The sequence below is a fragment of the Nipponia nippon genome, unplaced genomic scaffold, assembly GCF_047370975.1.
Source record: "Nipponia nippon isolate SJK-2023a ecotype South Korea unplaced genomic scaffold, ASM4737097v1 scaffold_13, whole genome shotgun sequence".
NCBI classification, from domain to species: domain Eukaryota; kingdom Metazoa; phylum Chordata; class Aves; order Pelecaniformes; family Threskiornithidae; genus Nipponia; species Nipponia nippon.
This window is the reverse complement of record NW_028262324.1, coordinates 6073071-6089008: the sequence shown is the minus strand read 5'-3', so window position 1 is coordinate 6089008 and position 15938 is coordinate 6073071. Positions and strand designations below refer to the sequence as shown.

Sequence of the window (15938 nt, the reverse complement as noted above, 5' to 3'; positions counted from 1 at the left end):
GTTTACTTAAGAAAGGGATGGGGGGAAGGGAAATGTCTTAAAATCACTAAGATGACCTGAAAGTCTGGGTGTATTTGTTAAAAGTTAGTCTTTCCTGTAGCTTGATGGCAGTTACCAGGCTTTTCCTGGTGCTGTAACGCTCCGTTCTTCAGCCTTGCAGCCATCACGCACTCGCCGTAGGATGTTCCTCTGTACGGAGCGGCCCTTGGGCGCGCCGGGAGCCCCCCGTGCCTGGATCCGCTGCCGGGAGCCCCCCCGTGCCTGGATCCGCTGCCGGGAGCCCCCCCCCCCCGTGCCTGGATCCGCTGCCGGGAGCCCCCCCGTGCCTGGATCCGCTGCCGGGAGCCCCCCCCCCCCCGTGCCTGGATCCGCTTCCCTGCCCCGCTTCGCGCCGCAGGCTCCGCGGCGGCAGCCCTGAGGCGGTGTGGACCGCGGTTTACGGAATCAAGGCCTAAACTAACGGGCTGCCACTGGATAATAAGGCCTGCATTACAAATCATGATTTTCGCTGATGATCAAGCTCCATTAATAGTATTAATCAGAACCCTTTCTCCCCCGTAGCGTTGCAGCTGTAGGGAGGTAGCTCGAGCCAAACGAGCGCCCAACGGAGTCGGCGAGCGGCCCTCCCGCCCGCTCGGCCCCCGGCCCTGCCTCTGCCTGCAGCCAGGGCGCGCCGCGCCGCGCAGGGAGCCGGGAGGCGGCGGGGCCGGGCCGGCCCCCTCAGCCGCGGCGGGAGGCGGGCGGCGGTGCCGGCGGCAGACGTCAGCCGCAGCCTCTCCCTAGGCCCCTCCGTGCTGCATCATCCCGCCTCCGGCCCGCCTCCCGCCCTCTCCCCGCGTCCCTGCCAGGGCAGCGTGCGCGCTGGGAGCCGCCGAGCCGCCGCCCGCCCTCCCTCCCCGGCCCCGCTCCGCGCCGCCGCCCGCAGCGCCTCTCCCTTCGCCGCTCCGGGCCCGCTTAGCGGGGCGTGAATAAGCCCGCCGGGCGCCCCCCCGCCGCCTGCCTGCCTGCCTCCCCTCCCTCCTCCCCCCTTCCTTCCCCTCCCTCCCCGTCCCTTCCTCTCTCCGCCTGGTGCCGCCACCGCCGAGGAGGAGGAACATGGCGAAAGCGGAGCAGGTCCTCAGCCTCGAACCGCAGCACGAGCTCAAATTCAAAGGTACGAGGCCGCCCCTGCCGCTGCCGCCTCCCCGCGCCGGGCCGGCGGCGCGGCCGCTCTCAGGCCCCGCTCCAGCGGCAGCCATTTTCCGGGGGCCGGGGCTGGGCACCAGCCGCTAAAATGTCCTTCAGCGCCGCCGCCCCCCTCCCTGCCGGGCCTCTCCCGCCTGCCGCGGGGCGGGGAAGCGTCCCCCCAGCCCCGCGGGGCGGCCGCGGAGCGCAGGGGTCCCCGCCGGGCCTGCCCCCGCCGCGGCTGCGCCGCCCGCCCCCACCCGCGCCGCGGGCGGCTGCTGCAGGGCCGAGGGCGGCCTGAGGGGAGAGCGCGCCGGGGGTCCCGGCCGCCGCCTTCCCCAGCCGGCAGCGGGGCGGCGCGGCCCCGCTGGCCCCGGAAAAGCCCGTTCCTCCCCAGGGCTGACCTTCCCCGCCGCGGCGGAGGGGCCGTCGGGCGCGGGCAGCGCCGGCCGGGGGCTGCGGGCAGCGCCCGAGCCTCGCGGGGCCGCCCGGGAGGGGGGGATATCCGAGGCGGCGGGAGGAGCCCTCGGCCTGCGCGGAGGTGCAGCGGAGGGAGCGGGGGACGGGTTTTTTCAGCCGATGGCGAGGCGGGCGCTCGGCGGCCCCGAGACCCCCGGCCTGAGGCGGGGGCAGGCGAGCCCTCCCCGAGCTGTCACGCAGCCGGGGCGTGGGGCACCCGAGCGGCGGGCGGGCGGCTCAGCCGGGCCTCGGCGGAAAACACAGGGCCTCTGGCCAGGTGCTGGGCAGCCTCTCGTGGCTTTTTCATGTTATTCTTACAATTTGGCAAGCCGTTTAGGTAAATTAATCGTGGATACTCTGCCTGCGCGAAAATCCATCCTTTCTTTCGATAAAAATCTTGAATGGGTTTGAATTTTCGCTAGCGTTGAAATTCCTGTCATGTAGCCTGACAGATAGCACTACCGTAATACAATATTCTGGGATTACAAATAAGCATTCAGCAAGTTTATTTATGCTACCAGAGTCAGAGGTGCTTTATAGCTTCATTTGAATATCTGGCAAATGTGCTTTTTTTTAAAAATAGGGGTTTATTTACTGGCTCCTGGTAAAAATAATACTCCTTTAAAAAGCTTTTGTGTACATTTTCAAATGTAGGGGAGGTCTTTACCTGTTTTTATTAGTAAATATATTAGAAGTAATAATATAAAGTGCGCTTATCAAAAAGCATGGTAATAAACACTGGGTAGAATGAATATGTCTTTGTTGCAAGCTGAAGTATTTGCATGTTGTTATGGCAGCAGTATCAAACATGCTTAAGAAGGAAACTATTGTTGTTTTAACATTCTTTATGTTAAGTATGATTAGATGAAAATCAGCTCTTGTTCTGAATAATATTGCTTTCAACAAGCAAGTGAATCCAAACTCAGGTGGGCAAAAAGTGGGGCCTTAATTGACACTGACTTGCCAATGAGACATAATTGTGATTCAGGGTTGGTTCCCCCCCCCCCTTCATCACAGGTAGGTATAAACCCAGCCAAACTCTGTTTTTTGTTGAAATAAAGATAACTTGTCAGGCTGCCTGTCCTTCAGTTGGGGTTCTAGGCTGAATAATCAGTAACCGTTGAAGTTAAATCAACTAACTGTATAGATTTTGGTTGCCAGATCTTTAGCCAGCAAGGTATACTCCTTACAATGTAAAATGTTGCTCAACTAACTGCAGCTAATAAATGGCTTAGTTTAAAAGTATGCTTAAATATTAATGTTCAAACAGACTTTATGCTATGGATAGCATTCATATGCCTTGGCAGCGAATTCTGTCTTACAGTCCTTTCTGACAAGCAGTGCTGATCGCTGTCCTTCATTCAGGAAAGACCAATTTGAAGTATTCATGAAGTAAATTCTGCTCTAAGCGTTTCTTGTCCTACTGGTTTCATGATGCTGTATTGCCTGGTAATATGGCACTAATGATTTTCTCACCTTTGTAAATAGTTGCATTTGTTTCCAGAGCGTTGCTTTGCACCCTACGAGTAGATACAAACTGAGAGAGGTCGGTAGTGCTGCGAACTGGTACGGTTGTGCTTCCTCGCTGGTGGGCGCTGAAAGATCTCATGCAGCAATGTCGGTGAGGTGGGACTGTAAACCACGTTTCACAAACGCTGGAAATGGATAAACGTCTTAGTCAAAATGCAGACAGGTAGAAAAAGCAGAAAATCGTTAGCTCTGATGCTGTTGAAGTGCTCTGTATAGTTCTTAAATACAAAATCTAGAGGGAGGTATGATGTTTGCAAAAAGATGTGGGGAGTAAGATACTGAAGTGAGGATTTCTTCTGTAAGGTGTGTGTCCCAGTCACTATGGGGTTGCAGACTTCTCTCTCTTAGCCAGCACTTTTGCTTGTAAAGGATTTGAAGACCTTTTTTAAGAAGCTTTTGCAGCCCTTTGGTTTGCAGTGAATCTTCTAAATTCATTTGGCGCTCTGTTTCAAAATACTATTTGTTACTTGTTTGCAAAAATATCAAAGGAGTTTTTCATGCTAGAATTTTTCACGGTGTGTGAACATGAGCAGGGGTTGTCTTTCCTCCCCGCCTCGCATCTCCTACACCATAACACACATGCTCCAAAATAGCATCAGCATGTGCTGTGCTGAAACGCAGCTGTGCATAGCGGGAGGCAGGACACTCTCCTCTGCCCACCATTATCTGGCTGGAGGTGCCCGTTTCCTTGCCCTGGTCTTTGATGCCATGTGAAACAGGAGCTTTACTGTCTTGCCAGTGACTTTCTCCACTTCTTGGTTGGTGTAGACTTGCAGCCTAGGTGAGAAAGCATCGAACTAAAGGTTTATTGTTCAGACTTGATTGGCAATGAATGGTGAAAAAGACCATTATTGTTATACATGACAACGTTTCCATTTACGTTTCCTTTTTCTTTCTTTCTTTCTTTTTTTTTTTTTTTTTAATCTAGGGGAGAACATCCAACAATCTGCCAAGAATTAGTTAGATTACAATATTCAAGAGCCTGACTTTAGGGATTATAAAACTTAAATTTGCACATGGATATGTAATTCTGGCCCCTTTTGCTAGATGTGTTTTGATAGAGTTGTTAATTACAGTGCCACACTTGTGCCATAGGGCGCTGCCTCACGCGCTTCAGGGGATGGCTACCCAGTAAGGCCGATCTGTCATTTCAGCATAATGTGCCCATCTGGAATGGAGATCACTTGTTTAAAGTCAGCAAGTAAAATTTTGTTAGAATGTAACTTATTTTAGAACTTGCCGGGGTTTTTAGGTGTTTGAAACGCTTCGGCATTCTTTGCAGATGCAGAGTGTCAGGGGAGTGCTGTTTAGTAGGGGACATGCACAAAAACGGAGGTGGCATAGGCTGAGGTGCATTTCAGCAGTGTTTTTAGAGGTTTGCTACAGGTTAGGCTGGACTTATGACTCAGCACTCTGTTGCAGTGCTCCCCAAGTGGCAAATAGCAGTATTGCCAAACGCAGCATTAATTCCTCACAAAAGTCTGTGAGTTGCTGCCAATTGGAAGTGCTGTTTCCTGTTCCCGGTATGTGATTTTGCACCTGGACGTATGCAATATGTCATTGTGTAACTTTGCTTTCTGCAAAGGGCACAATAATAAACCAGAATAGCCAATACTCTTCAGGCCTAATAGTACTGATTCAGACCTGGCCTGAGGCCTAGCAGTGTTGTTTCCAGGCTGTCCCCTGTCAGTGGCTCAAGTGAATCCCCTGGTTACATCAGAGCTGCAGTTCAAAGGTGTGGCCTCGGCCCGTATAGATGTGCTCAGCCCAACAGTATATCTGCAGCGCTGTGAGTGTAGCCCTTGGTATTTAGCCACAGTCCCATGCAGCTTGTATAATCTGCAGTACTGTGGTTAGGTGGCTGCCACTCCCAAATACGATAGTTTGAGCTCCTTCAGGTAAGTCTGTGTAAACTATAGTCAAACCTGTGCATTGCAGTGTAGGCGTGCAAACCTCCTGTATCTGACAGAATATCCAGTTCTTATCAGATACCAGGCTAAGGCTTTTCAACAGTTCAGTAACATTTGGGACTTAAGATTAGTCTTTACTGAACCTGCAGTTGTCAGGTCTCAGAAGACAGGTTAAGGACTTTGTCGGACATTGCGACTAAAGTATATAATTACATCTCTGTCCCTGTCATCATCTGTCTGTAATGACTGAAGCACTCCTGCACTGAAGGTATTCAGGGGGATTTGACTCTGTGCTTGTTCTGTTCTGTATTGGATAAATAGGGATTTCTAGTCGTTGCCACTGGAACAAGCTGTGTTTAAGACTAAAATACTAACAGAGTTGTGAGAAGTTGCCCGTTTAGTATAATTAATATGCATCCTTTAAGCTGAAAATTTGCATGCTGTTTTCTTTAAACTGTTAGAGCCCTCCTGGTATTCACAGCATAATGGCAGTCGGTACTAGGATTTCTTTACTCTTTGAAGGCTGCTGTGTCAATGGCTATCTACTTTTCTGCTGGAAAGTGTACCAGTCCATGCTTCCCTTTGTCTAGCCTGATTCCTAGTAAAATCATTGTTACCGCATTAAATATGAGTAAACCTTTACATCTCTCTACATATTTGAATTTGATTATCAAGTTATACACTTAAAAAGAGGACATAGTATTTAAGTAACAGGCAAGCTTTCTAAATCTAAACAAATCTAAGTATGTAGCCCAACTATCAAACAAAATTAGTCATTTTCTGGTGACACTTAAATATTTGCAGTTCATGTTAATGCTCACTATTCTTGCAACTTAGCTAAAATCAATAGCTTATTCTGACTATTAAGTGTTCATTACAGTTGTACAGACTTGCTGCATCTCACCGAATTATTCTACTTTCACGTGCACCATTAGTTTTATAATTACTTCACTTTGCATAGACTCTTAATTTCACTGTCGAAGAACTGTGTTTGGAGGGAAAGAACTGGAAATAAAAGCGAGATAGTGATGCATTGTGAGTGTCTCATGGCACGTCATTTTTTGAAAGGTGGCCTAAGTTGAAGATAGTGCTTCTGTTGAGCTTCCTTAATCTGCTGGTGTCCTGTACCCTAGAGACATGACACTAACAGCTCCACGGGGAAAGGGGGGGAGGAATTGTATGTATGGGGGCTCACAGAAATTTGAAACTTTGAATAGAATGGTTAGAGAGCCAAATAACAATTATTTGAGGTGTGTGAAGCAGTCAAAGAGGTTTAGCTGCATTTTCTGTTAAATTTAATTAATGTATTTAGGTCTCCCAAGACTATTTCCAAAAATCTCACAGTCTTCCTGAAGGCTTTGGCCAATGTGATTTATGGGTTAAGGGCTTTTGAATAATTTTGTACTGTGTAGATTTTAAGAACTGCAGTTGAAGTAATGATCATTAACGGGATCAAAGTCTTACTATTTCAAGGAAGGTCCTAATGCAGTGATAAAATCAGCATGAGCAACTGTTATTTGGCCGTTACTTCTCTTAGTTTTGTGGGATTTCGTGGTTTTAATATGATCAACTGCTTGCCTTTATTATAAGGGATGGGACACATACATTCATAATTTCCCATTCCTTGGGAATCTCATGTTTGTGCACCAATTTTCAGCTCACTTTGAGCTATGGAACCATTGCAGTGATACGTGAAAAAGTTTGTCAAGTTTGTTATTTAAAGCTCTTTGGGGTGGTGGGCTGCCAGTCTGATTTGGTTGATGGGATGTGTCCTCTGTTCATCACTTCAGAAAATACATCCGATAACAAATTGTATTGAAAATACATACATAAGCATAAGGTAAGGAGTGGCTGTCTTAAGTCCTGGGAGCATGGCTATCATGTCAACATAAAGACACTGGTAATGTATCATAGTGGGTGCAGTTTCACACAGGTGCTTAGCAGTAAATTGTATTTACCAGCTGCTACCCTGCATGCCATGTGCAATGTCTTATCACCCGTGAAAGACGAATATGGAGTAGAAATTTGCACAGGAGTTTGTGATAGTTTCTTCTCACTGGAAATGAAATTATTGTCCTTTTTTTCCTCACTTCACAGGTTTTATAAATTAAGAACTTATCAGTAGTCATGCAATGCTTTATTTCTTTTAAAATAGGTTAGCTACCTTTGAATACAAGGCTGAGTTTTGTTTAATTGCACTCTAATTTGGAATTAGGATTGTAAAAATTAGAGTACAAACCTTTAAATAGATTGTCAGATCTGTTTTGAGACTCAACTGGAAAAAAGGCATCATCAACATAGTGAATGATCCAACTTTATGAGCTCAGGTCAGTTTACATCTATGAACAAATACCCGATTTTAAAAGAAGCTTAATTTGTTGTATGCACCCAGCTCGGGAAGGTATTGATTGCATCAAATGAGTTTTGAATCAAATGAGTGACTTCTACGTATGTTATAATGTAATTTTTGTAGAAAGCTGGGTGACCGAGGGTTTGTCTTGTTTCTTGCTTCTAGAGTGCCTCTAAACATAGCTTTCTGCCTAGCTGGAGACAATGCAGGAATCAAATGACCCTTGCTAATTCTGCCCACATCTTGCAGTCACACTCATTTTCTACTATCTTGTTACCATATTGGTCTTATGTTTGCTCCCTGCAGGGGACAACTAATAACTACTGAATGCATTTCATAGTTGGTACAATAACAGCCTTTTTACTTTCTCTGCCAGTGTAGTTGGTTGGCTTTGAAAGCTTTATTGATGATGTTTGCAATCGTTTTGTTTGTGGTAACAGCTGTTGTTTTAGACTTAAATTTCATCTTTGTATTTGTAGGGAATGTGATCTTTAACATTATCATCGTGCTGCTGCTGCAAGCTGGTTTTTTTTCCCCTCCAAGTAAATCCTCAGTGCTTTAAGTGAGAATCTGGTTTGGTGAGGAACTGTTTCCCAGCTAGACCTCTCTCTCTCTCTCTCTCTCCTCTGAATGAGGGACTCTGACATTGGTGTGACAGTTCCTACCACAAGTAACGTTGAAGCCTCCTTTCATTGTCTTGCTGTGTGATGACCAGAGGCAGAAAGGAAGCCTATTTTACATATATATATGAATATTTAAATACCGGTTTATCTAAACAATGGGCCGCGCTCATGCCAAGTCTCTTCCTCTGGCGTTTGACCTAGTATTTTTTCAGTATATAAATCCTCTCATACCTGCTTTGTAGACTGAGGTGTCTGTAGAGACACAGAGGCTATTTTCTGATATGTCTGGGATGTTGTTGAATTTAAAACTTGGCCTGCTAGGCAACCTTTCCTAAAGAGGGATTTGTGCCATCAGTCTGAAACAGCTGTCACAATCTTGCTGTCATTGAAAATGTATGCAAAGCGAATCACCGCTTCCATGTTTAATTCAGTGCAGGATTAAAATGCACATGGATTGAAGTGATTGAGTGTTTACACTAGCAAGACAATCCAGACTGAGAGTTGACTGAGTCTATCCTTTCTGTATGATAACTGTTCTGAAAATTGCTTACTTCAACTGTAATTCTTCTGGCCTCACAAACATTTGTACAAATTGGGTACTGCTGCTGCCTGCAGTACTTTATCCCACATTATTACAGATACTTTATGAAAATAATCTCTTTACTAAACTACTTTAGTGTCTAGTTCTCTGAGCTGTAAGTGAAGTCCCTCATACCATGGTGCTATGGATTAAAGATTTTATCGTTCTAAATTTAATCCTGTTTTCTTGGTTGGTTTCCACGAGGGGTGGAAAAAATAGAGAAGGGGGAGGTTTGCCTGGTGATCCAGTTACTTATGATGCAAATTATAAAACTGTGTAGGTGTGGGGCTCGCTATGCAGCCAAATCTTATGTTTTTGCAAACAATTTTAAAGATCTAATTCAAGTTAGTTGTGTTTGTAGAAGGCATGTCAAATGACTATGTAATTCTTTAAGAAAAAAACAAAAATTTGCACTTTTTTGTTTTTCCCATGACTGCTCCTTGTCATCTAACCAGTTACTTCATCCTTACTGGTGCTTCTAATGTTTCTCACAAGCAGGAGTCCAGCCCTCCCATAGGCAGTTTCATGTTTGGACTGCCACTGTTGCCTGTTTATATTTGCAACTGCTGCTTCTTGTGATATGTGAATTAACAATATATTTTTGCATCTTCTCAAAATATTTGCATGCATAATTTTCTCTGGTTTGCAGTGTTTCCTCTTCTGGCCTTCCTACATTTTTACCAGACTAGGAGCAAAGGTGTAAGAGCAGTAAGATTTCCCCCCCCCCCCCCCGCCTTCTTTTTTTGTATAGCTGTTTTTACACTGTGCTTACTGGCATCATACGGTGCTGCAGATAATGCTTACGGAAGGTTAGGTTTGGAGAATGCAACTTCACATTTGTATCTTGTTCTATGCCAGACAGTATAAGCTGTCAGGTATTTTTGTCCTTACTAAGTTTTCTCCCTGTTTCTGACTAAATTTCTCAATTGGTTTTGGTTTGGTGTTTTTTTTGCCTTTGATTCTGAAAGCACAGTTAATAGGCTAGTTTTCAAGTGGTTCCCCAGAAATGTATCTTGCTAAATTCAGGATTCCTTCCTTATTTCTAGCTATAATTAGTTTCTTACTGTCTATTTATTTTTTTTTAACATACTAGAAAAGCAGCTACTCAAATTTGTCTATTTGAAGAGTATATATGAGCATAAAATTAGAGCAGTTAAGTTGCTCCTTCCCTACCATTTTAATGTGCATCTGAAATGGAAATTAGTGATGAAATTATACCAGGAAAAATTACTTCACAAGAAGTACAAGAAAAAGCATAGTTTGGGATGGTGATTAAAATCACGATGCTTCTTCCAGGGAGATACTTTACATGGACTTCAGTCTTTAGCAGTGTTTTTGCCAGGGAAGCTTGCACATCAGGCCATCATCGTGCTGCGCTCTGCTCTCTGCTGCTGCATCCCCACTTCTCCCTGGGGGCCTCTGCTTTGTTTCAGTATCCTTTCAATACCCACCCAGCAACCCCCGTAAGTGAGGCCTCTAGCCATGTAAAATAAGTAGGTGTCTTACTAGAATTAGGTCTTACTATGTCATGCATATTGAAGGAGATGTAGCTACTATTCCACTATCAAAAAAGAGTATGCCACTATTTTCTGAGCTGTTTTCATACCTGGAGAGAGTTGGCACACGTGGTGTTTGTGAGTGGAATGAATAAAGTAATACGATATGTTTGGCGTTCGGTTCTAAAAGGATATGAAAGCACAGCTGAAACAGAGATATACCTCTAAAAGCTAGCCAACTCTGCTATCAGTCTCTTGTTTATGCAATTGTGTGCGGAAAACTGCTTTTAAGTCTAGGATGTAGAGAAAATATTTCGTGTTGTGCGATTTTGTTGCTGAAGATTCTTGTAAGTAATGTTTGGGTGTAATAAAACTCTGAAGAGATCAGTTGGAAAAAAACACGACACTGGTACCAAACTTATTTGAAGGGCATATTCTTCCATTTCTCTTGGCAAGCTTCTGTGTGGCCTCACAGTTCTTACAACCGTGAAGTCAAACTGTTAATGATCCTCTGAGGAATAAAAGGTGACAAAAATTGCATACTAATACATACCCTGAAAATAGTCTTCAGTCTCATATTTGGTTTTTCTCTTTTTTTTTCCCATTAAGCATGAGGCATGCTCTGGCAAAAATAGTTTGTGCCAAAATAGGCCAGAGAAGGACACTGATGAATCCATCCAAAAGGAGCAATTCACTGCCAACCTTGCTTCAACTTTGGCATCTGGATCATGTAATTTTGTTGGTTTTCTACATCTTTTTTTTTCCTCTTAGATCATTTTATTGATTACATATTTTAAAAAAAAAAATCACTCCACTGCATCAGCTATTGCATGGGGAGTGATTTGGATGGCACTTCTATTTTTGTAATAGGTTTGTCATCAAGGCTTCTACTGCTTGACACAGCAGAAGTGGAAGTGACCACTTCCCTCCCGTCACTTTGCTTCAAGGGCTCTTTCGGGTGAGGATAGTCATGGTAAGAAAATAGAAATTCATTCCACGGGGGCGGGGTTTTCTAGCTACTTCCATTTAAAATCAGAGCTGAGATTGACAGGTTTATGGGTGGTTTATACGAGGACTAAGAGAGGCCTAAGTTCTTCTTAAAAATAATGAACCAAATTTGGGGTTGTCAGGTCCTCTCAGTGAGTTACTTGTGAAATCAGATGTTTATGCAACACAGGCACTTCTTGTTTCTCATTCTTTGACTTCTCTGATTTCAAAAGCTGCGGATGCTCACTTAATTATGAATGTCTCCAGAGCCAGATGATGATGATGATTAAAACTTGGCATACAGTACTTTTTAAAACACTAATCTTCAAGATTCTCTGTAATTAGATAAGTATTCTCCTGACTTCACAGAGAGGAAAACTATAAGGGTCAAAACCTGCTTCTGTTTTGGAGTTGCTATCAACTCTTAAGGCTTTTAATAGCAGAAGATCAAGCCCTTAAGTGATTTGTCTAAAGACAAGTAAGATGGTGGGAGAGTTTGATTGGATCTTGGGTGTTCTTGATTCACAGGCACCTGGCTGATAGCTCAAGATGTCTTGCTTGACATTTCAGCTTTTTTCATTTTAGTGTTTATCTTCAAAGGTTACCACCTTATATATAACTTTAAAAAGAAGTATACAGTAAGTCAAGTTCCACACCTGTTACTGAGCCCTCTTGCTAATCACTAGTGTTTTTATTTTGATTGTCTCTCTGTTGCTGATAGACACCCCCAAAAATAAAATGGGAGAAATTGTGGAAATAAAATGAAATCACTTGGTACTGTCAGAGGCATAGTAAAGGAACTGAGAAATGACTCCGATATGATGATAAGAAAAGTTGTAAGTAGGAAAGCTGAAATACTCAGCTGGTGAGATGACTGTGTTCTTGGGTGGTGGTTGTTTTGTGGGTGGTGCTAATACACTGTTGCTTAGGTCTCTGCGGTAGGTTCGTACATGCTCGAGCAGGGTGGGGTGCCTCCCCAGTTTGAGGGGATGACCAAGCTGGGGGGGAGGTGTGTGTGGTGGGGAAGGGAGCCTGAAGTATCACGTTCAACGCCCACCCTCTCCACTCGTACGTGCAGGGTCAATGTGGCTCTTTCCCTGGATGAATTATTGCTCCATGTGGACATCTACTAGTCAGGACACACCAATGTGTAGGATTTGGGCTCTTGAGAATAGCCACCAATTTAGGTTTCCCCTTTACTGCTTTCCACCATCTTCCTTATTAAAGATTCCTTGGTTACCTTTCTGTGGCTGATTAGTACGTCAGGTGATTAATGACTTTTCATCTGACACATCGGTGGGATTAAACCATGGTGAAATACATCCCTCCGCTCCTATTGTTGCATTCTGCCGCTCTCCACAAAGGCAGTACACGAGGGGTTGTCTCACCAGCAGCTCTGCCTGTATTTCCTCCTATTTCCAATTACCTTGCTTTTGGATACGTGTCTGTGGTGCCGAGTTAGAGTGGCAAAAATTGTTGTTTAGGGAAGGATGGTGAAGGTGCATCTAAAATATTCTGGGAATAACATGGGCAGCTTGAGAATTTATTCTTAGTCTTGTTAATCGACCATTGCCAGTTTAACAGGACTCAACTACGATTGTGTCAAGTGCTACTGCAGTAGCTTTTGCTCTGAAAAGCACCAGTTCAGTAAATATTTTTAGGGGATGCCTGGCTTTAAGCAGATGAGAATTTGCATTAGATTTAAGCACAAAAAAAATTAAGTGTGTGCCTTAATGACTTTCAACAGCTATGCCAACTCTACAAGGAAAAGTGTGACTGCAGAGTGTATGCCTAGACGTGCTAGCTTTAACCTACTAAATATGAGACCTTGTTGCCTTAATTTGGCAGAATGCTGTGCAGAAAGATGCAATTTCCCTGTTGCCAGTGTCTGAGCGCTGCTTGATCTGGCTGAAAACTGATTCTCCTTTTTCTTCTCCCCACTGCCCCCTCCCTCACTCCCTGTCTTGTAAGGGGATTAATTTCCAGCCCGGGCCGCTCCCTGGCTCAGCTCTCAGCCCAGCCAGAGGAACACTGTGCAGCTAGCACAAGCAGTTGGTGGAGGTGAGAGGTCAGACCACCTCCCCTTTCAGCAGTGAGACAGACTGATGCAGGAATAAAGCAACCCTGGGACTGTAGCCCAACTAATGTGTGTAGCTAATTATAAAGATGTAGTAGTATTTGCACGTACAAATCTGCAGAGGACTCTGCCTCTTTGGTTTGAATGTTTCTGCCCAAGCCTGTGCCATCGAAGCTTTACCTCTGCTGATACTTACGCTAACTTCTTTCACAGGCCAAATAGTGCCACAGCAGTGTTCTTGCTGCATTGAAAGTACATGTGCATAAGGATTGTTTATTTGCAATGCTAAAGCACGGAATTTTGGTTAAGGTGAGAATAATCGTATGAAGATTCGGTACAGGCGATGTAGCTGTGTAACATGGTTACTGTGAGTAGCGAGTGGCAAGAAACTTACAGCAAGTGCTGTGCTGATCGGAAAGTTACCAGCCTGGATTTGCTGGTACAATTATGGGAAATTTTTATTGCCATGAGAGTTATTTAGAATTTAAATAGAGTTTACATCATGTTCTTTTGACCTAATTCTCAGGCTTTTGTATTATTACTAAAATGATCTGGGATATTATAATGCGGTACACTGCAGAATGGCACTCTAAGGAAAGACTGATACAGCACTGATGTTTGAATAGGAAATGGAGCGTGGCAAATTCTGAGATAATGCTGTGATCTTCGAATGTGAAGGGTTGTATGCGTAGCTCCTGGGTGGAAAGCCACAGCTGTAGTTTGAAACTAGCCCTGCTGAAAAGTGACCCTATGAAAAACCATTGTACCTCTTCCTGTTTGTTGTTGCATGAGTATATGAGGTGATGTTTTCTTTAAGTATTACTGCTAGTTTGCCTATCACTAGATGCCCAGTTTGCCTTAAAACAAGTTGACTTTACTCTAACTGGCAGGAAAAAGTCATTGAGCCCTTGTGGAATATTCCAAACTTCACCAGCAAATTTAATTTACTACATTCTTCCTTCTAGACAGCTTGCTCCCATGACAACCCCATGTCAGATGATGCATGTGCAGGCCCTGAATTTCCCATAACTTTGTCCTTGGGATGACACCAGTGGCATTTTTCTCATGATCTTTAAAAACACGGGAGAAAAATAGTTCCTTTTTTATTTTTTTCTTAAGAAGTGTGAATTGTCACTTGGAAAGCACCCTGCCTTAATATAAGTTTCACTTACCCAGAAATACCAAGAGCAATCAAAAATACATTATTTTGTTTTGAACGTCATGAAATAAAGGTTGTCTTTTTTAGGAGTGCGGCTTCTGTTTAGGCACGCAGTAACAGTCAGTCTTCACTGCAGAGTCAACTTATTGCTTTTAACCCAAGTACCATCCAGATGCACCAACCTGATTGACTGTAATTGTGCTTACAGCCCACCTTAGGGGTATAGGCATTATCCAAGTGTTGCATATACTTGTATAAGTAGTCCATCCGCCTGCAGTGAGGAAAAAGGCATTGGAAAGAAATGCAGAGCATTTTATCGTACCATATCGGTGGGTATGATTCCAGAAGTCCTAATGCCTTGCATTGAAAAAATGAAGCTCTGGCGTAGGTGTGTGTCTCGTATGACTGTTAATACCCAAGCCAACCTTACCTGCAGTGCATAAATCCAGATGTTAGAAAGCAAAGGTGTATCTCCAGTACAGAACTAGCTTGTGTTTATCCTGGGATCAGTTCCCCCACATACCCCAACCTCCCTCAAAAATGTCTAACCTAGGCTATCGTAATCTAGCAACGGGCTATCAGGGTTTCATTTCAGCCTGAGTTAGCAGTCCATGGGCGTTTCTCTTAAAAGGCAGGCCAGCCAAGCTGATAATATTTCACTGCCATGCCCTAATTACCCCTGAGTAATACTCTGTTGTCTATTTATTTTTTTACATGCTTCAAAACACCTATAATAGCTCTTTAATCCTGCATTTGTCTGCTCTGTTTTGCTTTGCTACAGTATTTGAACAGCAATGCCATAAGGAGTATGCCTGCGCACAAGTTTGCTGAAAGCAGACATCAGCCTTCTAGTACAGTTGTGCTGGCTGACCTGTAAAACCTGTAATTTGAGGAAAATATATCTAAAGAAGCTGTTTATAAAGTTTAGCGGACAGAAAAGAAGAGGAAATGTCAAGCAGACAAGAAGAAATGAATTCGGTCTGCTGAAAGGTTTTGCTGCCAAATGTTTTGGTATGATGTATGTTAGCAATAAGTAACTCCATTTGGAAATTATTTTACGCGCAGAATTGTTGTCGTATTACTATTACAAACAGCAGCTCTCTGCTGGGGCACACAAATCCCGCACGCATTCATGGATCAGCCAAGTAAAAACATGGTATTTCCCACAGGAAATCTATCCCAGCATGCAGACTAGTAAAGCACTATTGAGGATGCAGCTGCATATGTAGGGCTTTGCACAGATGACCCTCCCTCTGTGCTGGAATAGCTCAAGCTGTAATTTTTTAGTAAAGGCACATCCTTAATGCTTAGGCATCAAGTAATTTCTTCTGAAATGTTAGACTTCTCCCAGTTAGAGCTATCTTGAAGATCTGCTACTGTCTGTACGCAACTAAATGTTTGCTGGATTTTTCTGATAGTTTGGCTTGTTTAACTTCTTTAACAACTCATGGCTGCTTCTGCCCAGTTATTTTCCATTAGACTTAAAGTCTCTCTCTGCATGCAGAACACAGAGAAAACTTGACAGCTGTCTCTCGTTCTGTTTCACATCTCAGTGTTTCACCAGGCACAGGTTTAGTGAAATCTTTGTGAGGGGATCTGAAAA

General features: G+C 44.3%; 1 protein-coding gene across 1 annotated transcript in view; it reads left to right on the top strand.

Moving 5' to 3' along the window:
- The first annotated feature begins 763 nt into the window (after window positions 1–763).
- VAPB (VAMP associated protein B and C) overlaps window positions 764–15938 on the top strand; it is a 32079-nt gene continuing 16904 nt past the window's right edge. Inside the window, exon 1 of the mRNA XM_087749588.1 lies at window positions 764–1153. Coding sequence (XP_087605714.1) covers window positions 1096–1153 — 58 coding nt within the window. The 5' untranslated portion in view covers window positions 764–1095. The remainder of the gene's footprint in view (window positions 1154–15938) is intronic.